This window comes from Ambystoma mexicanum, chromosome 3p (assembly GCF_040938575.1).
Source record: "Ambystoma mexicanum isolate Mex_15411 chromosome 3p, UKY_AmexF1_1, whole genome shotgun sequence".
NCBI lineage: Eukaryota > Metazoa > Chordata > Amphibia > Caudata > Ambystomatidae > Ambystoma > Ambystoma mexicanum.
The window spans coordinates 1,219,266,495-1,219,289,825 of record NC_090925.1 but is presented as its reverse complement, the minus strand read 5'-3'; the positions used below and the strand labels follow the sequence as shown (position 1 = coordinate 1,219,289,825).

The window sequence follows — 23,331 nt, the reverse complement described above, 5'->3', positions numbered from 1 at the left end:
TAGATATGATGCAGGACATCCACCCTATGTTGTTCGGTGGAATCACCCACAAGAATGGAGGAAAGGGGACCGGACGTATTATTAATTATTCACCGTAGTGACTAGAGTACTTGGTCAATAGTTCCCTTTCCTCCATACGTCCTAACCACCTTCCCCCACTAGTATGAGTAACTTCAATGTATACCCCAGGGTTGTCTTTTCATTTAATATTAAGTGAAGTCATGCCTTTTGTAAATGGTATTGTTCAGGATGCTTTTAATCATTTGTTCACTACATTATTTTGAAATAGTATTTATATGGCCATTATTTTGCATTGTGGCACCAGATAAGCTCATTTTTGTCATTGCAACCTCTAATTAGATTGTTTTTGTTTACCTTAAGGATGCATTGAAAAGGTGTCACCAGTGCATGGAAACAATAGTTAAAGCGAAAGATCAGCAAGCTGCAGAAGCAAATAAGAATGCAAGTATACTTCTAAAGGAGCTTGACATGGAAAAGGTAAGGCTTGAAGTGTAGATTTCCATTTTTCCTATCATATGGTCTAGGCATGCAGTTTGGATCGAAAACAGTTTCTAAACTACTGGTGGGCTCTTTGAGGATCTGCGTAGAGTTCAGATTTCCCTTTTCCCTACTTACATTAAGTGGTGTCCTTGGTAAATGAGCATACTTTTTCACCCGCACATACAGTAGCATTGGAGCAGACAATTAGATTTTTCCATGTTGTTCAAAATGTCACGTTGGGAATTCTGTGGGTGTTTTTGAGGACTCCTTGACCCTAATTATAAGTTTGCCAGTAGAGAAAAAAGTGCCAGTAACAACGGTTACCGGCACCTTTTCTGGACCAGCAAACTACAGGTCTGCTGGTAGGGGCAGTGAACTATCGGCAGGTCTGACATGCTGGTAGTTCAAGCCCCTACCAGGAGATTTTTCTTTGAAGCACCGTTACTAATGGTGCTGGTGCTTCACTGTTCCCATTCCCATATAGTATAATGGAACTCCACGGGAATGGGAACTTACCGTTCCACTGCAATTTACAGGAATAACGGCGGAAACGGTAAGGCAAGGTTTCCAGTAGCACTGGCGGCCTACCGGTAACCTCGTAATGAGGGCCCTTGACGTTTTGCTTTTACCTATCTATTTTCCTTTGATCGCTGACCTATTTTACTGGCCAGAGGGACTTCTACTTAAGCCCCCTTATCAACGTGAACCTGGAGGAGTCGCCCCAGCCCTTTACAACAAGGTAGCAATACTATGAGATGAATGGGGATGCAGAGGTTACTCAAACATCAATAATAAAAATGACTCAGGTAGTTGGCAAAAAGGTTAACTGTTTTAATACCAATTATCTAAAACAGGGAATACAATGGACGTCTTGCTGCAAGTCTCTCAATTTGTTTCAGAAAAAAACACTGTACTTATAGTAAAAACTTATCATTGATGATGTGAACCTACGTATGTACTAACGTCATCCTGCGTGGCAAACTACTAAAACTTATTGAAGAGAATGATTGGTTCTAAGGCAACATCTAGGTATATGTTCCATACTAATCTAAGAAAATGATAGGCTCCTTAACATGGGGCAACTAAGCCCTCCCCTCAAACAGGTCACTTTGAAAGTCACTAAATACGCGATGTCCCATTGGCTATATAAACTAAAGGGCCCTTAATTATGCGGCCCCCTACAATTGGTTTGCACTTTTACATCCCTCAGTACTTTTCCACCTACGTTAGCAGCACGCACGCTGGACTTCCAGGTGCTGGTGTGCTGGTCATAACCATAGCTTCCCACCAATTAGCATATCATCTATCACCTCAGTAGGCTGCTGTCAATTAAGGCTTTGAACTTGTCCTTGGAAATGTTCTTTGCTCTGGAGAATTCAGGGGAGTGAAGGCACGCTCTGCCTTCATGTGTAGGTGTGGTTTCCAGAAGTTTCTGAGGCCTACCTCGTGGACATGGCCCAGGAGAAAGGAAGCTCGACACCGGGCAAGCTGTTCAGGAACTGCCCTGGATGCAAGCTACAGAACCTGTTCAAAGAGGACGAGCACTCGAAGTGCCTCTACTGCCTTCATGAAGACAAATTGCACGTGGAGAAGGACTGTGCGTTTTGCATGAACATGTCGGAACGGACCATGAGGGACCGTTGGACCCATCTTGCAAAAATGGTTGAAAAGCAAGAGCCCAGCAGGTGAGAAGAAGAAACCCAAGCGGTCTTCTAAGTCCTGTGAGGGCGCCCTGGCGACAGGGGCCCAACAGAAGGCAAAGCACTGCGAGTCCACGGGCACCGGGAGCGCCGAACGGTCGTGCTCCTTGGCTGCCAGGCAGGGCGCACCTTCACAGAATCCATCAACCGCGAGCCAACGCTCTGGCTCGGGGAAGAGAAAGTCCGAGACCCCGGCTAAGCTTCTGGAGAGGCCCCGGTTGATCAAGAAGGAACCGGCCGAAGGGGTACGAGGCGGTGACCCTCCCCCCTAAGGTGAAGGCCTCAAGCGTGCCCAAGGTGGTGAAGGCCTTGATTCACGCGGCCAAGGCCTCTATTGAGGGTATCCCTACAGCCCTGGGGAAGCATGTGGAGGCTCCCCCAGTGGGGGCGACCTCGGGGCCCAGAGTTTCCCTGCCCCCGCGGAGGGAAGCCTCTTTTAAGCCCATTGAAAAGACCCCCCGTGAAGACCCCGGTGGAAAAAAAGGGGGGGGTGTGGCCTTAACGGACACGACCTCCGAGGAGGAACTGGTCGAAGTCATCGAGGAGGCCCATCCCCATGGGGTGGATCCCGACGAAGGGGACGACGAGAGCGAGGGTGACGACGAGGCTCCGGTGGAGGAGGAGCAACCGTCACGTCCGTCGCAGCCCGGGCCACAAGACAACTCGGCAGCCATTTTGACAGCAATCCAGGCCTTATGCACGGCGGTAAGGACCAGGTTGCCCTTGCCTCCGACGGACGACCCGACAGAGCATAGTCAGTCGGGAAGCCCCCCTAACAAGAGAAGGATCCATCCAACCCCGCCTTTTCAGCCCTCAATGCCCTCTCAGTCTTTGTCTCCTTCCCCGACCCCAAGGGAGGACACGGGGGCAGATACGGCCACGACGGGGACGGATGACGACGGTGGTGACAACGGGACTGATCTCCCGTTGCCGATTCCTCGGGCGTATCCTCCCGACGAAATTGGCTCATTTCACGCCATGATCTCCATGGCATCCGAGCTTTTTCAGCTCTGCCCCGAAGAGAAGGAAGGCTTCCTTTACCAACGGCGTGAGGCCAAAAGGAAAACGGTCCTCGCAGTGCCGTTGTTGGATGACATCTGGGACGAGGGACTTGCCTCCTCAAGAACCCGTCCACAACACCTGCGAAGAGGGACCGGTACGAGAAGAAGTACCGGGTCCCCGACGCCACCCCTTTGTGCCTTAGAGCGCGACTGACCCCAGACTCGATCGTTTCAGCAGCGGCCAAGAAGAAAGCAGGGGGTGGCGCATTGGCCTCGACCTCTACTTCCCCGCCCGACGGTGAGGGAAAGAAGCCGGATGCCATGGGACGACGAGTCATCTCGTCGGCGGCAACGACGATTAAGGCGGCCAACGCCGTAGCGATCGTGGCCCGCTACGACAGGGAGTTGTGGTACAAGATTGCCCCCCTGTTGGACTTCCTCCCGGACGATAAGAGGGCAGAGGCCCTGGCAATCCTGCAGGAGGGTGAGGTGGCCTCTGACCACGCCATAACGGTGGCCACGGACATTGCCGACACCGGTTTCCGCCAATTGGGCAACTGTGTTTGCCTTCGACGGCGGGGGTGGCTCAAGGCGACGGATTTCTGCCAGGTTGTACAGGCCAAGGTTTTGGACATGCCCTTTGACGGGAACAACCTGTTTGGGAAGACAGTGGACGAGTCCCTTCAGGCCATCAAGACCGACATGGAGACGGCTCGGGCCTTGGGAGTTCTACAAAGACGACGTCCGCCCTTTCAGAACTCCGGAGGCAAGCAAGGTGCCTCCAAGGGATTCGGCGGCGGCTCCTCAACGTACCATCAAGCGGCCTGCTCCTCGTCGCAAGAAGCCTACAGGGGACGAGGCAAGTCCAGAGGACCTCGCCGTCGTCACCAAGGAGGCCAAGGCGGCGGCCAAGCAAGACAGAACCGGCCGTGGTGTCAGGCCCCCACTGAAGCATCCCGGTGGGAGGCCGGCTGACGAGGTTCGTCAGCGTGTGGAAATCTATCTCCACCGACCGTTGGGTGCAAATTCCTAAAGAAGTGTCCCCGCATTCCACCCATGGCCAGGAAGGAAAACCACGTCCCTCAACTACTGTTGGAAGTAAAGGCGATGCTCAAAAAAGGTGCCATCGAGCTCGTCCCAAAGAATCTTCGGGGCTCCGGAGTTTACTAAAGATACTTCCTGGTCAGAAAGAAGACGGGCGGATGGCGCCCCATCCTGGACTTGCGTCGACTGAACAAGTACATCAAGCTACAGAAGTTCCGGATGGTCACCCTCCAGCGCGTGCTGGGACAGCTGGAGGAAGGCGACTTCTTATCGTCGTTGGATTTGGAGGATGCATACTTTCATATCCCCATTCTAAAAAGGCACCGAAAGTTCCTCCGGTTCGTGGTCCAAGGGCGGCACTACCAGTTCAAGGCCCTCCCGTTAGGACTGAAGTCGGCTCCAAGGGTGTTCACCAAGTGCCTAGCACCGGTGGCGGTGTGGCTGCGCCTGCAGGGGATCCACATTTACCCCTACCTGGACGATTGGCTCATCCGGGCAACAAGAAGGGAGCTCGCCGTCGAACACACGGTGAAGACCGTCCAGCTGCTCACGGACCTGGGATTCTCCATCAACTTTCCCAAAACCCACCTGGTCCCTTCGCAGGTCGCACTTTTTCTGGGAGCCAAGCTCGATACAGTGGCGCGATTGGCCTTGCTGTCGGAGGAAAGAACGAAGGCTATCCTGGGCAAGGTACAGCGTCTGCTGGCCACGGACGTGGCCAGAGTGAGGTCCATCAAATCCCTTCTCGGGATGATGTCCTCCTGCTTCTGTCTGGTGCGCCTGTGCAGGCTTCGGATGCGTCCTTTGCAGGAGTTTCTCGACGCCCGTTGGATGCAAGCGACTGGCAGCTTCGAGGACAAGATCTCGCTCAATGAAGTATTCCGCCAAGCTGTTTGATGGTGGGGCACCCGCGCACATCTCGCAGCGGGCACCGATTCCAGACCCCAGCATATCCGGTGACGACGGATGCCTCCTTGGAAGGATGGGGAGCGCACACCGGGGATCTTCACGCGAGAGGCCTATGGCTCCCGGAGGAGAGGCTGCGCCACATCAACATGCTGGAGCTCCGGGCGGTGTTCTGGGCTCTCGTCTTTCCTCCCGTCCCTCAAGGGCAAAGTGGTGAGGATCTTCACCGACAACACCACCACGATGTTCTACATCAGGAAGCAGGGAGGAACCAGATCCCCAGCCCTGTCTAAAGAACCACAGGACCTGTGGCACTGGGCCATTGCCCAGGGGATGTTCCTGATACCCTTTCATCTAGCAGGGATAAAAAAAACACCATGGCCGACTCACTCACCAGTGAGCTGCGCTCGTGCCACGAGTAGGAACAATGCCAGGATCAAGTGGATCAACTCTTCCGGCGATGGGGCAAACCCCAAATAGACCTGTTTGCGACGGCGACAAACTCCCAAGTGCCAGAGGTTCGCCAGCAGGGTCCCCCAGCCAAGGAGCATAGGCAATGCTTTCTCGTTCCCTTGGGACGGCCTGTTCCTTTATGCGTTCCCTCTGTTGCCGTTGCTGCTCAGGCTAATCAACCAACTCAAGAGGTCCTGGTGCAGGATGATCCTCGTCGCACCGAAGTGGCCGAGACAGATATGTTTCCCGGACCTTCTGGACTTGTCAGTGTCCCCACCAGTCAAACTGCCGACGGACGCGGATCTTCTCTCCAGAGAAGGAGGCGCCATTCTTCATCACGACCCGGAGTCGCTGAACTTGCAGGCCTGGCTTCTGCAGCACTAGAGTTTGGAGGATACGATATCCCAGCTGACTGCAGAGAGGTCCTTGCAAAGGCCAGGGCGTCCTCAACTCTCAAGTGCTACGGACACAAGTGGAAGAGGTTCTCTGTCTGGTGCCGCGCACAGAAGATTAACCCTCTCAGGATTACAGCCCCTTAAGTGCTACCATACCTACTGTCGCTAGCCAAAGCTGGACTTTCTCATGCTTCAATCAAGATACATCTGGCAGCGATTTCCCGATACACCAGAACTACAATGCAGTCATCCCTGTGGTCTCATCGCCTGGTGAAGGAATTTATGAAGACTTTCGATCATTCCCGCCGGTGAAGGCGCCAGCCCCGGGTGGGAGCTCAACGTGGTGCTGACCCGACTCATGGGTCCGCCATTCGAGCCGTTGCATTCGGCCCCGTTGTAGTTTGTCGTGGAAGACAGCGTTTCTTGTGGCCATCACCTCCGCAAGACGCGTGGGAGAGATTCAGGCCCTATCCTGCAAGCCTCCATACCTGACATTTCACGATACGAGGGTAGTGCTGAGGACGCACCTCTCCTTCATGCCCAAGGTGCCGTCGGACTTCCATCTCAACGAGCCCTTGGTGTTACCTGTTTTCTTCCCGTCGCCTTCGTCGCCGGCCGAGAGGACTTCGCACTCGCTGGATGTAGCTAGAGCACTGAAGTTCTACGTGGACCGAACAAAGAGTGTTCGGAAGACATCACAGCTGTTTGTGAACTTTGGACCTGTGAACCAAGGGAAGGCTCTCTCGAAGGCCTCCGTTTCCAGATGGCTCTCCGGCTGCATCATGCACTGTTATCGGTTGGCAAACCGACCGTTGCCCGGCCGTTCGAGAGCCCATTCGACCAGAGCGATTGCTGCTACCACTGCGTTCTTGTCTGGTGTGCCCCTGCTGGACATCTGCAGGACTGCTATGTGAAGGTCGACCCACACCTTCACGAGATTCTACTGCGTCGATCGGGATTCCAGGGAGGAGTCCAGAGTCGGCCAAGCAGTGCTGCGCAACCTGTTCGCTTAAGGTGAACCTGGTGAGGAGGTAAGAAATGCTTAATGTTGAGTTTTGATGTAATGCTTAATGTTGAGCCTTTGCCACCTCCCGTGGTTGTGCATGTGTGTACTGCTATGTATTCTTATATTCATGAGCATGTGAATCCATGCCAGACCCCATGCTGGAGAAGGAACAAGTTACTTATCTGTAACTGTTGTTCTCCAGCATGGGTATGGCATGGATTCACAATGCGAACCCTCCATCCTACCCCTCTGCGGCTCTTCACTTGGTCATACTGCCACTTGTTAGGCAGAAACCTGTGCAGTTCCCTCTGGGACCACTGCAAAAGATTTAGGACTACAGGTGTTTGGCAGTAAACCCACTTGGTAGCAGTCTGTACCACACAGATTCACTTGGTAGCTGTGGCTGAGCAGTCAGACTTCCCTCAAGAAGAGTTAGGCAGTATACAGAGTATTGACAATAGGTCAAAAGAGCACAGTAGAACAAGTAAACACTGACCAGAGCTTGTGTAAAAGAGATATAATTATTTATTTAAAACCACATCTAGAAAAACACACAGGCACTAATGGTAAGCAATTCAAAAACAGTCACTAAAAGATATACACTCCCTTAAAAGAATATTAGACAAGTCTTAAGTAAAGCCCCACTTATTTTCAGACAGCGGTGAGCGCTTAACGTAGATGGCACTCTAATAATTCGTTTTAAAAAGGGAGAGAAAAGCAGAGAATCAAGTGGAACAGATCCCAACACTTTTTCACAAACACAACAGGGGAGGAAGGCAAAGTAACACCGTGAATTCAGAGTCAGTAGGCCGGACCCGCTTTAAGAGGGTCAAAACGAAATGTGTCCAAGATCACACGGTTGCAGTGCACAAAAGTCTTGTAACGGTTCAAAAAGGAGTTGGACCAAAGGAAGGGACCAGTTAGAGGGTCCAGGCGGCCAGCCCAAACCAGAAGGATAAGGGGTTATTGTTACCTTGTAGCAATCTTTAGAAAGGGAGGCCTGGCGGACACGGTACCTTAAAGTGGTGAGAATACTCCAGAGGGGGCAGTTGTTCCTGGCAGCGGATGCAAGTCGGTGCTTCGTCCGGGGGAAGAGAGGGTCTCGTCGGGGAGGAGGAGTCCGTTGCACTGCCAGGGAAGAAACCAGCCGCAGAGTTTCTCAGGTACAAGGAGCGGTCTGTTGGTTCACGGTCCAGTGGTAAGTGGCTATCCGGCTGCCGGGGTGCTTGGCACGGGCAATTCGACCACAGACCGGTCTGGGTTGCGAAGAGAAGAAGGTAAACTGGTTGTGCCCACCAGTCAGGGGAAGAAGCCGGGAGATCTTCTCTGTCGTCGGAAGTGGTGAGTCGGTTCCGCAGGGCTCCACCGGTGGTGTCGTCGTGGTAGGAGACACATGGGAAAGGGGAAAAACAACATAAGAAAGCCTCTGAACATCAGGTTCAGAAGGGGAAACACAGAGAAAAATCCAAGGGTCTCAGCTTCTCCCTCGTCGGATTCTCAGGTCCTGTGGCGACTTCTGAAGTTCCAGTCCCCAAAGTGCTGCTTTTATGCAGGGTGGTCAGTAATAATGTCGACAGTCAAAATGTCGAAAAAAAGTCAAAAAAAATAATGTAGAAAAGCAATAATGTCGACATTTTTTCGAATTTTTAGAACAAAATAAATATATATAATTAAATTGTGTTGAATATGAGGGGTGAGAGGGTGGTGGGGGGGTGGCAGGGGGGTGTTTGGTGAGGGGGGTTGGGGCGGGACCTCCCCCTAGTAAATGATATTTTCCCTGTTTATTTATTGAATAAATAAATATATAATTAAAATGTGTTGAGTATGAGGGGTGAGAGGGTGGTGGGGGGTGTTGGGTGAGAGGGGTTGGGGGGGACTCTTCTTGTTTATGTATTTATTGATAGTGCTAAATGACATTTGTTTCAACGTTTTTTTCGACTTTTTTTTCTAAAAATTGACTATTTTCATTATATGTATAGGTTTTCGACATTATTGTTTTCGACATTTTTTTTCAACATTTTTGTAAGTCGACATTTTTTTTCAACATTATCACTATGAACTTTTATGCAGCATACCCCCATTCACTCAGCCTAGCTGTCAAACATGCTAAGTGGTGAACCGGCCGGCTCACCACTTGGGCCAATCACACAAGAGTGCGACTTGAGTTACCAAGGTAACTCAGTCCAGGGTGCCTAAACCCCCCCTCCCACATCCCCTGTGGTACCCAGACAGAGTGGCACCACTTTTGGAGGCTTCTGTGGAGAAGCCTGCCAAAAAGTGGAACAAAGGGCTCGACTTGGGTTGGAGTCACAGAAGAGAACACAAATGCCATTTTAGAATCGAGTCCTGGCAAAAAATACCAACCGGCTAATTAATATTAATTAAATAAACGCTGCTGGGGGGCTCACTAGTTTAGGAAATTCAGCCTAAAGAGAGAATTCTCCCTAACACCACTACGTGCTACCAAATCTGAGGATGGCTGCCAGAGGCGGGGCTTAGGGAGAGGGCAGTCATTGGCTGGGGGCAGTATGACCCCAGAGCCCAGTGATTAGTTACTACTAAGAAAGACAGATCAGTAACGAAACTGATACTGATTTTTTCTTTACCAAGGATTCCCAGCCTGACGGGGAATATTCATGAGCATGTGAATCCATGCCAGACCACAACAGTTACAGCTAAGTAACTTGTTCCTTTGTCATGTTTGTCCAACTTCATCCTTCCACGTGACTGAAGACCCCAAATTCAAGCTCTGGTGCATTTACAATACTATTTGTAATAGACCTATGGCATCTTCCTTGTTTTCGTCCATGCCTTCTGAACATGAGTTTCGTTCTTCACACGATTTGTAACTACTTTGTGCTCATCCAAGTCCGATAAGACCATGGCTTCTTGGGGCTCATCCAGCCTCGCTTTTCTGAGGTCTGCTTCTTTAATTCAATTGCTTTTTCAACCGCGACACACTGTGAAAGGGGCCTTCTTTCTCTGTTCCAGCTCTGCTATAACACGTAGTGGAATCATCCATCCTTTTATTTATTCCTATATGTGTATACATTGGCGCATGCCACAATCTATTCACTACTTAGCTAGCCTCGAGAATACTTTGACTGCATGCGTTTCTTTGCATATGTACATATGTAAAATGACTTGATTTCTTCGTTTCTTGTAGCATAAGTTTCTTCATCTTGAGCTCAAGATGTCACTTATCTTTGATAATTTCTTGATGCCTTATAGAATATCTGCATTCTCTTGTCTCTGCATCTCTTCTATGTACGTCAGGCTTGCTTCGTGCGACGTCACCATTCTGCTTGTTCATTCATTGGTCCTGTTTCTTCCGTGATTTCATTCAAATGGCCATCATACTGTTGTGTATGCAGGTATGGCTTTCTCAATGGGAATCTTGCCTCCAGGATTCTCCTGTTATTTTCACTGGTACTGCACATGTCTCACACTCCCACCATATAGACAATATGGGAGAGCTGTTTTGAGGCGGGGGTGCTTGGCTCCTGCTCTACAACTGCAGCCCTTTTTGTCTTTCTTGGGTATGGTCCTTGGTTGTCCACATAGTTCCCAGCCCTGGGGAGCTCTGGAGTGATCGTCTGTCTGCATTGGTTTTTGGGAGTTGGCTGCTGGAAGCTGTAGGTTCAGTTTTGGCTTCACCAGTTTTGTAAGCAAATTAACCATATTATTACTATCTTGGGTACCTTTATGGTAGCCATTGGGGTGTTGTATTTCTTTTAAGTTTGCTCTCAGCCATTTTGTTTTAGGTGGATGCCTTTGTTCAAGGAAACAATGTTTTTCTAAAATGAAAGTAGTGCACATTTTGACATTTTGTGAGCACAGCCATGCATCCTCCATACTGGTTTGAACTGATATAGACTAGTTCCTGCTCCCGGAATGAGTATGTCCCAACCCGTAGTGGTGATCTTGGTTGACTGGTAGTTTTAGTTGGCAACCAGATTGACTGGCCCCCTAACCCTTTGTACTCTTAGGTCCCGTTCCCTTTCCTCCATCCTGTATGGGCGTCCCTCGCTAGGGACGGGAACAGAATCCTTTTTAAATGTATACGCTTCCCTAATCCCCCCAACCACCAACACCACCCCTCCAGTCTTCTTTTCCACGTTGACGGGAACAGACTGCGTTCACCAGCGCTCCTGGGTGAGGCCTCGTAATTCCATGCATTTTCAATAATCTTTGTATTTTCTAATTTTCAGGTTGAGAACACGGTCCACCAGTGCTCTAGCCCGTCCCTGGCACATGTCGACCGCGGCTGGCTTTAGCAGGTGCCCATTGTGCGACGGTTCCTTCCCCACATTGTATCCGCTTTGCTTCTGGTGCCTGGCAAGGACCAAAGATGAGAATGCTGCTCAGCGTGCAACGCCCTCATACCCATATCCCTCAGAAACAGGCTGGCGCGGTGGAGAGAGTTGTTCTCCAGGACACCAACGGAGAGCATTAAGGAATACGTGCGCAGGAAGACCAAGAAGGGAAGCATACTCTTTTTGAAAGCACCCCGCAGGGACGGCTCCTTCAAGGGGAAGCCTACCGACGGGACGGATCAGTCAGACCCTCGCACTTGCAGCAAGGACAACGGGGCTCTTGTAGCTTCCAGGTTAACGGCTGGGGGTTGGGGTCTAAGGGCCCTACTGGTTCCACTGTCGATGGACCTACGGGATCTGGTACTGGGACTCATCCCGAGGGGCTTAGCTCTGCTACCGGGCACACTCCTGCGTGGGCACCTACACGCATCGAAGACAGCACTATCGGCCTCATGGCAGAGGGCCAATTGCCTACCAGGCCAAAGGCTGAGGTACAGTGTGTGGGGGCAACGCTGATGCATCCAGGCATACAGGCCGAGCCCATGCGCAAGTCGTCCATTGCAGCATGTGCGGTAGGCACGGACAAAATGGCAGCGCACGCAGACAAGATGGCGCCCAGGGCAGAAGCCCACCAACACAGTGAAGCGCAAAGATTAGAGCCTGCGACCGGGGCCAATTGGGGTCCTATGACTCCAGCCACGTGGACAACGGCTTACCTGACATTCTCGGGGAAGCCAAGGTAACATGAGGGCATGCCCTTGCAAGGTGAGAACAGACAGCAGTGCTTTACTCCACATCATCCAATGCCGGTGCAGGATCACACCCAGCCCGCTTGCGTGGATCATTTTTGAAAAATTTGTCGACCCTCATGTGGTCCCCACAAATGAACATCCTCCAGGGCATAATCCAGGAGAGGCTGCCTCCCACACCGCCACCCCAGCCGGTGCCTGTGCAGCCTTTACCTCCTCTGCCTCCGTTGCCCCTGCCTCTGGTAGTTCCTGTAGCGGTGCTTACACTCCTAGTGCCTGGGCCTTCTTGAGCAGCAGAACAGACACCTGCGCACCCAGGTGCTCCTTCCAACACAGGTGCCAACAAGACACTGATGAGGAGGAACAGGACACGCCTTCCTCTTCAAGGGCATTCCACAATAGGATTGTCGGGTTAGCCGATTTCCTGGGCATTCCTCACCCACAAATGGAGCTGCCGGAGTCAGGGGTACTGGCGGAAGTGCTCACCATTAAAGCAGAATCATGATCTGGCATAGCTTTACAGAAGGTTGGTGGAGGCCCTTGTGAAGAATGAATTGCTCAAGCCCCACTCTGCCAAAAATAAAAGGTTGGACGCAAAGTTCAGGCCGGTTGAGGGAGACGATCTGCTCCGGTCAGTGCACCCCCAGCCACTGTCTTCAGTCATTGCGGCAGCATGTATGAATGCCAAGCCCCAGTCCTCCACCAGCAACTCAACTTCAGCTTTGCTCGGCAAGGAAGAGAAAAGGCTAGAGGCCTACGTCCTGGCAGCGGCTAACCAACAGCTGTGGAGGGAGATAGCAGACTTCTTGACGGATATCCCAGCTGACAAACAAACCTCTTTCAAAGCGGGACTCGTGGAAGCGAAATCCGTGGCACAGGACATCATGGAGTCCACAGTGGCCCACATAGATACTGCAACCAGGGCGGTCTGTGTGGCAACAGACATGAGAAGGACAGCATGGCTCAAGGCAACCAGATTCAATCCTGATTTTCACGACAACGATTCTAGTCCTACCCATCGAGGGCGGTGACTTGTTTCACTCCTCCACTGACCAGGAACTCTATAAAAAGAACAGCAGCTCACAGACAGTCAAGTCCCTGGCCATTTCCATCAATCCAGTGGCTGAAACTTTCTCACAGGGCCACTCTTGGTCAGATAGAGGCTAATCTTTTGGCAGTTCTGGCCCTACACTGTCACGCTTGTTGCTTCACAGACTCGTGGGTGTTTTCGGTGGTCTCCTCTGGCTTCCGACTTCACCTGCTGCCCCACCCCCCAGCCCCTCTCCTCCCTTCCACAGATCGGAGCGCCTTCTCTCTTGGCAGAGATTCATTGCATGATGGAGAGTGAGGCTATGGAGGAAGTCCCTCTCCCTAAGCCGGGGCAGGGTTTTTACTCCTGCATCTTTGCCATTCAAAAGAAGAACCTGGCGGGCTTGCAAGTGGTCCTAGATCTTTCCTTCCTCAATCTAGACCTACCTCTGCAGAAGTTCAAAATGGTGACGCCTTCGTTTATAGCATAGACGCTGTGTGGTGGGGACTAGACCTGCTCCCTGGATCTGAAAGACTCGTCTTTGCATGTCCCCATAGTGCAGCACCATCGATCCTTCCTCAGGTTCCGGGTCATGGGCTGCACTTTCAATACAAGGTGCTGCTGTTCGGCTTGAATTCAGCGCTAATTGTCTTCACAAGACTGACGAACACGGTGGCGGCCATGCTCAAGTCGGAAGGCCCCCATGTGGATCATTACCTCAACGACTGGTTGGTCAGAGGGGAGTCCCACTGAACAAATCAGGTATTGAACGACCTGACTCATGACTGCACTCTACGAGCTGGGGTTCTCAATCAACTTGTTGAAGTCTCGGCTCTACCCTACACAAACTCTGGGGTTTCTTGGACCGCAGTGTGACACTCAGAAGCAGAGGCTGTTCCCCACGGAGCAGAAGGTGATCAAAGTTCCGTTGCCCACTTCCTCAACAGAAGAGTAACTACGGCCTGGGGGGGGGGAGGGTACCAGCACCTGCTAGGAGTACTGACGGCATGCCTCCTGTCTATCCGTATACCTGGCTATGAATGAGGAGGTTGCTGCTTCATTTTTCAGCATCCTGAAATCAGGAGGCGGGTCATCCAGGCGCCCCGATCACTGTACCTGCGCTCCTACAGCAGGACCTTGTGTGGTGGGGGCAGGACATGACCCTCATTGTGGACAGACCATTCAGGCCGCCTCCAACAGATCATACTATGACTACGGACTCCTCACTCGAGAGCTGGGGGGTGGGGCAGGCTACCCTGGGGGCTCACTCAGAACATGGTCTCTGGTCCAGGACCGACCAGCAAAACCACATCAATTGGATGGAAATGATAGCAATTGCACTCAAGATATCCCCCCCCCCTTATCCACGGGCAGTTCGGTGTGCATTCGGACAGATCACTCTAACTGCATGTATTACATAAAAAAGGAGGGGGACACCAGAACCTCCCCCCTCCTAGGCAGACTGGCCCTCAGCATCTGGGAGTAGGCGATCAAGCAGGACATTTGGATCTCTGCAGTCCATCTGCCGGGAGAATCGAACCTCGAGGTGGGCAGACTGTCAGATGGGTTCAGACAATTACGAGTGGCAGCTGAACTGATATTTTCAGCAGGTGGGGTCACCCAGTCATAGATCTGTTTGCAACAGAGAGCAACTGCACTTGTCAGCAGTTCGCCTCCTGGGGGGGGAATGGGGCACGGTTCCCTCTGGGATATGCTCCAGATCCCCTTGGACGGGATGTGGGCGTATGCTTTTCCTCCGACTCCGCTCACCCACAAGGTTGTTTGCAAGATCAGACAATCCTGGCGGCTGTCTCTCATCCTCGTAGCACTGCAGTGGCCGGCCAGGCCCCAGTACCTGGACCTACGGCAGCTGTCAGCCCACCCAGAAGTCCCTCTCCTGGTGCAGCAGAAGGGCAGTGGGGGTGATTCTCCCTTGCCTGAGAGGCTAGCACTAGCAGACTGGTTCCTGAGCAGGTGACTATGCAACATCTCCAGCTGTCCCAAGAAAACATAGAAATCATCCAGGGAGTCATGCTACTCAAAAGAAGTACAAGAGCAAATGGACCACGTTCTGCTTCTGGTCCAAGGAAAACGGAGTTGACCCGCTATCCCGCGCTATCGACCAGGTGTTGTCTTTTTTAGCACACGTAGCCAGATCAGTGGTCCAGTTTTGACACCTGCCGGACATAACCTAGCAGCCATTGGCGCATGGTTCCATGTAGTAATGTCCCTGCAAAAATGTCTCCTGACAAAAGTTTGCTGTTTTTTGCAAAGACATTATTACATTGAACATGCGGGGGAAGCCCCTACAACCAAATGTCACCATATAGATCGCCAATGGCTTTTCCCAGCGACATTATGAATGGGGACATTATCTGATACCTGGCGCATACAGGAACTTGGACAAGTTTACTTTCTCTTTTGCCAACCCAGTAGTGAAAAGACATCTGGTGGTCTTAACCAGGATGTACCTGTCTCAGACGCCCACGCCCAGTCTGGGATCTTAACGTTGTTCTTAGCACCCTGGCGCACAAACCATTCAAGCCCATGGCCACAGTGGACATGAAATTGGTGACGCTCAAAACAGCGCTACTTATGGGACTTACTTCAGCTCGCAGAGTTAGCGAGATTCAGGCTCTGGTTGCTTCCGAGCCCTACACTATCTTTCATCGGGACAATATCGTGCTACGCACGCACCCCAAATTACTACCAAAAGTGGTCTCCTCTTCCCACATTAACGAAGAGATTGTGCTCCTCGCTTTCTTTCCAGATCCCAAGGAAGATGTTGAAAAGGCTCTCCACTTTTTAAACGTCAGAAGAACTTTAAAATTCTACCGTGACCGGGCCAAGGCCTTTTGCAAGACCAATGCCTTATTTGTCACATTTGGAGGCTCAAGGACTGGACAACAAGCGTGCAAGGCATCAATAGCCTGCCGCAATTCATGAGGCATACAAGGCTCAGCGCAGAGAGTCTCCAAGGGGCAGTCACACTCGCGCTGTAAGAGCCAAGGCAGCGGCTGTTGCCTGCCAACGTCACGTCCTTTGGCAAATAACTAGCAGAGCTGCAACATGGGCCCCTCCATCGGCCTTCTGCAAGCACTACTGTCTAGATACCAGCGCCAGGGCTGACACAGCTTTTGGCCAGGCGTCCTTTATAATCTGTTTGCATAGAGTATCAAGCTCTCCTCCTAGGGTGTTTGTCCCAGTTGTAGTCTCCCATACAGGATGGAGGAAAGGGGATGGGATATAGGAGTAATTAAGTGTTACTCACCGGAGTCACTAACATACTCCTAGTCCATTGTACCTTTTCCTCCATACGTTCCACCATCCTTCCCCCTAAAATAAGAGTAGCGAGGTTGAGCAGTTCAATACAGCGACGCATAGAGGGGGACTGAGTTATGGCACCGGTGGGCGGGTCTAGGGGAGCGCATGCTCCCAGGGCCATTGCGTATACATTTAAAGGAAAAGTGTTATTTTTTCTGGTGAAAAAAGGTTCCGTTCCAGTCCCTAGCGAGGGACGCCCATACAGGATGTAGGAAAGGAGAGTATGGACTATAAGAGTACCTTAGTCACTCCAGTGAGTAACAATTATTTTTTTTTAACTTGGTGTCATTGATGAACTTGCTTAGGCCAGCTGCTGTGTGGGTAGGTGGGTGGATATTTCTAGGGGCGACCCTTCGCCTTCACTCAATTCTGACCAGAATTTCTTGGAAGACAGGTGGATTGCAGCTGCTTTTTGGACATTGCTGCATTTAAAAACTTAAACTAGCCATACTGGCTTGACCTTGTGCTTGGGGCATATGTCCAGTTACAATTGGTTGCTGGAAATCCATATTGGGCTTTCCAGGTATCACGTGGGCCCAGTTTGTTGGCTGAGGCAGGACTTTTGTTGGAGCAGTCTCCAGCCCTTTTTTTCCACCAACTTCTGTTCTACATCTCATCAATCAGACATTTATCATCACATCAACAGTACATCTTGGATATAAAGTTTGCAATAAAAAGATGCTAAATGCGTTACGCCATAGCTTATAAAGTTACAAAGATAAACATCTGGGCATCCTTGTCAAATTGTAACCTCACACGAGGTACTGCTGAATTAATTTTGAACATTTACTAGTTTTGGACTCGTTTTTCATATCAATATTACTGGGAAAGTGATATTATTTAGTCCTTTTCAGCTTAGCCCTGTGTAAATAGTTGGCGAACAGGGTTGTCTCCTCTCCTATAAGGCTATGGAGCTCTATTGCGTGTTCAGTATTCCTAATATCATATACCAGAAATTTTGGTTTTAAATTTTCCCTTCTATACTCAAGGTAGAATGGGCATATTAAGAAAAAGTCGAATTCAATCTCTCTCAGGTTTTTACTGTAACAGCATTTGTTGCTAATTTCCCACTAATGTTGCCTGTCAGCTAATGGCAATATGTCAAAGAAACTGCGGACAGATCCGCTGGACAATTAGACAGTTTTACTCAGGGTGCAACAACCTAATAAGAAAGTCCAGTGCACACTATTTTACAGCTTTGAATGCATTTTTATGCTTTTTTTATTTTTGGTATTTTTTTCACATGCATCTTCCGTTACGACTTTTCATGATGATCATGCTGGTCTAATGACATATCATAAATAATAGCCACAACATGCACATGTTTCAATCATCTTAGATCAATAGGTGGCTAAAACAAATCAAAATAACAGATGATCTCAACTGATTGCATAACAATTGTGCTAAAGCTATGTAATCATTACATTGCACTACAATTGTAAAAGAATTTACACAACTGCCTTCACTATAATACAATTTTTGATGCTTCTGAATATGCTTATAATCACATGCTGTGTATATAGTCCGACAACTAGTGGTAATCCCGGAGTGTTGCATCTTTTTTAGAAGATCGAAAAGGGTCGTCGACATGGGCGTGACTAACACTATCCACAACGTGACGTGTAGTGTACCCAAAATTCTAGTCAGCCGCACATAATGCAGAGCCCGTATTATATTGCTGATTCCTGTTCTTCTGCGGTTTGCTTGCCTTGGACTACTCAACGGCTGTTCCCTTCATTCTGTCTGCCAAATTCATACCCTTGACTGTTCAGCGACTGTTTACCACGTGGCCTAGACCCTCCTTCACGCCTGGCCTTTGCAGTAGAGAGAGTGGTGCCCTTTTCGTACCGACTTCTCTTGAGAATACCATTGCTTAACCCCCTCTCTACCTTTTCTTTTCGTCTGGCTGCCGTTTCCCTCTGCCATGGAGAGGAACCCTTTTAAGTTTTTCGTATCTTGGAATGGCAAATTCCCCTAGAAAGACGCACCCATCGTGGATGCTATCGGTGTCACTCTTTTGATCACGACAAGCGTACCTGTAAAGCCTGCAAACTCTTTCGGCCAAAGTCCCTGAAAGACAGGCGTACAAACCTGTGTGCGGACTATGCAATGCAGGCAGAGAGTCACTTTGCTGCCTGCGCCTCAGACGAGGAATCTGTCGGAAACCACTTCTCCGAATTGGAGGTAGTCTTCCTTACTGTGGAGCCCTTGCGCTCCCACAGGTCTGCCCCCGGCCAGCATGCCACCGGCAGAGCTATGGGGTAGTCCCATCCCGGGGACACCCAACCCACCCACACCCGGCGGATCCATAGAGGAAAGGTTCTATGCCCACAGGCCCGTCAAAGTAAAGTCTTCGGTGGCACCTTCCAAAACTTGCAGTTATGCACCCTCGGCACCACTGCTCCGGCGGCCTACGCATTGTGCTAAATCTTATTCTGTAGCGGGCCCTTCCACTAAATATATGGCTTCCAACACACTGATACGGCTCCACTCAAACATTCCCGAAGCTCCGGTAGAAGCTTTCCAAAGCTAGTTCGCATGTTTTGGACACAAGAAGGCCTTCTCTTTGCGTGAGGAATACTCTCTGGCCTCTTCTCTTCTTTCTAGGGCCCTGCACCAGGAGCCAGCTCCCTCTGCATGGCCCTTTTCCCCTTCCTGATCGCTCAGACTCCTATGAATGGGCCAGGGACAAATTTGAGACTTTTATGAACAGAATTGTCACGTTCATACATTTTTCAGGCCAATTTGATGACATCTTGAAGAGACATAGGGATGTTGACCCCTGCCTGTCCCTCCTAAATCCCAGAGACTCCACTCCCTAGGTGCTCAATTCTTATCCCTGGAGGAATCCCATCAGGACCCCCGGGTGGATGTCTTTCTGGATGGTCTGGATGATTCTAACCAGGATGTTTTCTATGTCCAGGACTCTTACCAGGACGGACAAAATCCCACTTATCAGGACCTAGACTGGAACCCTTTGTATGACATGGGCACATGGCATTCCAACTACCACATGACCCTGGGACATTTTTTCCAGATGCTACTCTTGTCACCCAATCCAGTGTCTCGTCCCCTATAGACGACCAGAGGATGTTCAATAACCTTCTGAAAAAAGCTTATATACACAATCGTCCCTGATTCGGGCTTCGTGGAAAGTATCCTTAAGGAGAAGTACCCAGTCAGCCAAGCCATCCCTTTGCTGTACTCGGTCATGAAATGCCTGGACCCCCTCATTGCTCACACATGCAGTGAATCCCTGCCTGGAGAAAATGTTTCGCCCTGCTCCTTCAGACTTACTATACATCAGGGACCATGCCATCCCTCACTGGTCATGACTACTACCCGGAAGTAGGCAGGGGTACCACTGTGCTCGTCTGAATCCCCTCCTGACAAGGACTGCAAGAAATTGTATGCCATTTGGAAAGCACGTCACCACCTTTGCTGCATTTTCCACCAGGATTGCCAACAATACCACCTCACTAGCTACAATGACGTTCAGTGGGGTCTTGTCCAGGACGGCCTCCAGCATGTTCCGGAACTCACGCTACCTCCTTTTAGCTCTGGTTGCAGAATATCCTTAAAAATACCTTGGACTTTGCCGAAACTGCAGGGCATGTCCTTGTCAAGGGGACCCTCTTAAAGCACCATGTCTGGCTAAAGAATTCAGGTTTTAACCAGACCAGAGATCAGGGCCTCCTTGATTAATAAGCCAGTGGAGAAAGCTGACTTTTTCGGGAAAGCAGTTGATTAGGCTCTAGGGACCGCCAAGAAGGAGCTCAAGACCTTAAAATCACTCATTCCGATCTCAACCAAGCCCCTAGTCCAGCTTGGCAGTTTCAACACCCTTTCGGCCCTTTCGGGTGCACTTGTTCGCCCGCTCTCCTCATGGACCGTATGGCTTGGGGCGATCCAACTGGGCTTCCGGACAAGGTAGCTTTTGACGGGGGAATGGCATAAGTAGAAACTCTGCTTCCAGAGGCTCTCCAGCCTCCGCCTCCAAGTGATTCAGGGGTGCAGGTCCCCTCTCACACTTTCCTGGTTGGGGGACGTTTAACATCAGATCAGTGGGTGCTCAAGACCGTCGCCCACGGGTACTGCATCTAGTTCCTCCGGCCACCCCACTACCATCCACCCGGAAGCACACTGTCACCAGACCATCTACGCATCCTGTTGGACGAGGCTCATGTCCTGCTGAAAAAGGGCGCCATTCAAGCCGTCCCACATCTCCAGGTAAACCAAGGTATTTAATCTATATACTTCCTAGTACCCAAAACGGATCTAACCATGTGCCCTGTTTTAGATCTGCATCCTGCGAACAAGTATGTCAAACCACAAAAGTTCCGGATGACAACTCTTCAGGAAGTAATCCCACTGCTGCGGCAGGGGGATTACATGGCCACATTGGAAATGAACGATGCATACTTTATGGGCGCTGGAAACATTGAAATATGAAAGTACCTCAGGTTCATGGATAGAGGACACGCACTATCAGTTGAAGGTTCTCTCCTTTGGCATTGCCTCAGCCCTGAGGGTGTTTACAAAGGTAACATTAGTAGCAGTGGTTCACCTGCGCAGGCAGTCTATCCCCGTCTATCCTTGCCTCGACGACTGGCTCATAACATATGGATAATGCTCGGGGGAAATAGCCATAAGACTGTAGATCTCCTTTACAATCCGGGATGCTTTATCAAGAAGAAGTCGGGCCTTGCCACTAGGCAAGTCACAATTTTTGGGGGCCCTAATTCAGACAGAAGACGGGCTCATCTTCCCCTCCATCGAGAGGGTTCAAAACATGCTGTTCCAGATCCCTCATTATTTTGCTAGTCACTGGGTAACCGCAAGGCCATGCGGCTGCTAGAGATGATGGCTTCCTGCGCCCCATGCCGGGAGTTCCTCTCGAGCCAATGGTTTCAGGCCAGTCTAGTGGTTGTCTTGACAGCCCTTGTTCAGTCTCTGCAGTGGTGGTCAAGGGAAACCCTTCTGCAGGGGAAAACCTTTACCACCCCCACAGTAGAGGTCACTCTCACCACGGACGCATCTCTATTGGGATGGGGGGGAGGGGGCCACCCCCTTCAAAGGACAGCACACAGCGTGTGGTTCCTATTAATAGCATCCAATCCCATCAATCTATTAGAACTGCTTGCTGTGTTCAAAGCCCTGACAGCCTTCCAAGCACACCTTCAGGGGAAAACAGTCCTTGTCCTTACAGACAGTACCACAGTCCTGTACTACATGAACAGAGGGGCACTCACTCTCTAGGGCTATTTAAACTGTCCCAGAACATCTGGAAGTTAGCACTCAAACATGACATGTCCCTTCTCTCACATATTCCAGAGGAAGACAGTCTTCTGGCAGACGTGCTCAGCAGAGACTTCCTCCTACCCATAGAGCACGAGTGGCGCTTGCAAGGACACATTTTACTCAGTCTTGGCAGAGTGGGGTTTTCCAAATATGGACTTGTTTGGGACTCTGGTGAACGCTCACTGCCCAGATGACTCTTCCAGATACCCACAGAAACTCTCCAAAGGAAGCAGTCTCTGGATAACATGGTCTGGGAGATTTGCCTACACTCCTCCTTTTATCTGGTGCAACATTAAAAAACGTAAATCCCATTGACTGCTCCCCTAAAGATATTGTCCTTTATCTAACACACCTATTAGACGCAGGACTTGTTTTAAGTTCCCTAAAGGTCCACATAGCCGCTCTCTGCATATACCACATCCCAGTGGTTTGGTGGAACATTCCTGTCATTAAGGCTTTCATGGAATGGGTAAAAAGACGTCGCCCCTCTCCCCCTATTTCCAACCCAATTCCCAGATGGGATTTGAATGTTGTCCTTACAAGGTTAATGGGGCCTCCTTTCGAACCGAGCACAAGGCTAGCCTTAAGGGGCTCACCTATAAGACTGTTTTTTTTGTGGCTATCACCTCAATAAGGAAAGTTAGTGAGCTGTAGGCCCTTTTGAGTTCAGGACCCATTTGTAACGATTCACAAAGACTTGTTGGTTTTGCTCACACCCATGTTTTGCACCTAAATTAATCTTTACATTCCATGTGAATCAATCATTCGAACTTCCCACTTTCTTTTTTAAAAAACCACTAACTTGGCAGAAACAAGCCTCCATACACTTGACGTGAGGAGGGCAGTAATATACTACCTTGAATAAACTAGCCAACTGAGAAAGACGAACAAAATCTTTGTCTCTGTGGCAGCTGGTAGAGAAAAGGACTGTCTCTCAATCAGCTATTTCCAAATGGATTGTAAATTACATCACACTTTTAATCACTTGCCAAGAGAGATCTTCCCTTTACGCCTAGAGCTCACTCTACTCTGGGCACAGGGGCTTCCATTTCATTCATTGCAAATGTGCCTCTAGATTCCATTTGCAAAGGAGCAACCTGGAGTTCTGTTCATACCTTCTCCCAACACTACTGCTTAGAGAGACACTCTGGTGGGACAAGCGGTGGTAAGACTACTGACAACATGGGGACGGTATTGGAACCTTTGTCAGTGAAAAATGGAGCTTCGCCTTTTAATTTAGTATAGCGCCCAGGGACGCGGCCTCTGGTGTGGGAACGCCCCCCTGCCGAGGCCCCACCCCAGTCCCTTTTTCCGCACGGATGGTGTCAGACCTGGCAGCCAGCGCAGAGACTTTTTTAGCTTTCCACTTGCTCCCTGTTTGGTTTTCCAATTGTTATTTCATTTCCCTTTGGTGCCTCGCCTCCCCAGCTTATGTCGACCACAGCAGGCTTCACGAGGTGTGCCTCATGCAACTTTGTTTCCTGCCTTGGATCCCCAAGCACTCTGTCTTGAGTACCTGGGGTCCGACTAGCTCTGGTACTCATGTTTGCCCTGCAGTGCTCTCGGTCACAAGGCATTCAACAATCGTTTGTCGCGGTGGAAAGA

General features: G+C 50.3%; 1 protein-coding gene across 3 annotated transcripts in view; it reads left to right on the top strand.

The window, feature by feature from the left end:
* Positions 1-23,331, top strand: part of ANKHD1 (ankyrin repeat and KH domain containing 1) — a 1,723,611-nt gene that overhangs the window by 1,200,499 nt on the left and 499,781 nt on the right. For all 3 annotated transcript variants that reach the window (XM_069652665.1, XM_069652666.1, XM_069652664.1), the window contains exon 24: positions 382-498. In XM_069652665.1, the coding sequence (XP_069508766.1) occupies positions 382-498 (117 nt within the window). The remainder of the gene's footprint in view (positions 1-381; positions 499-23,331) is intronic.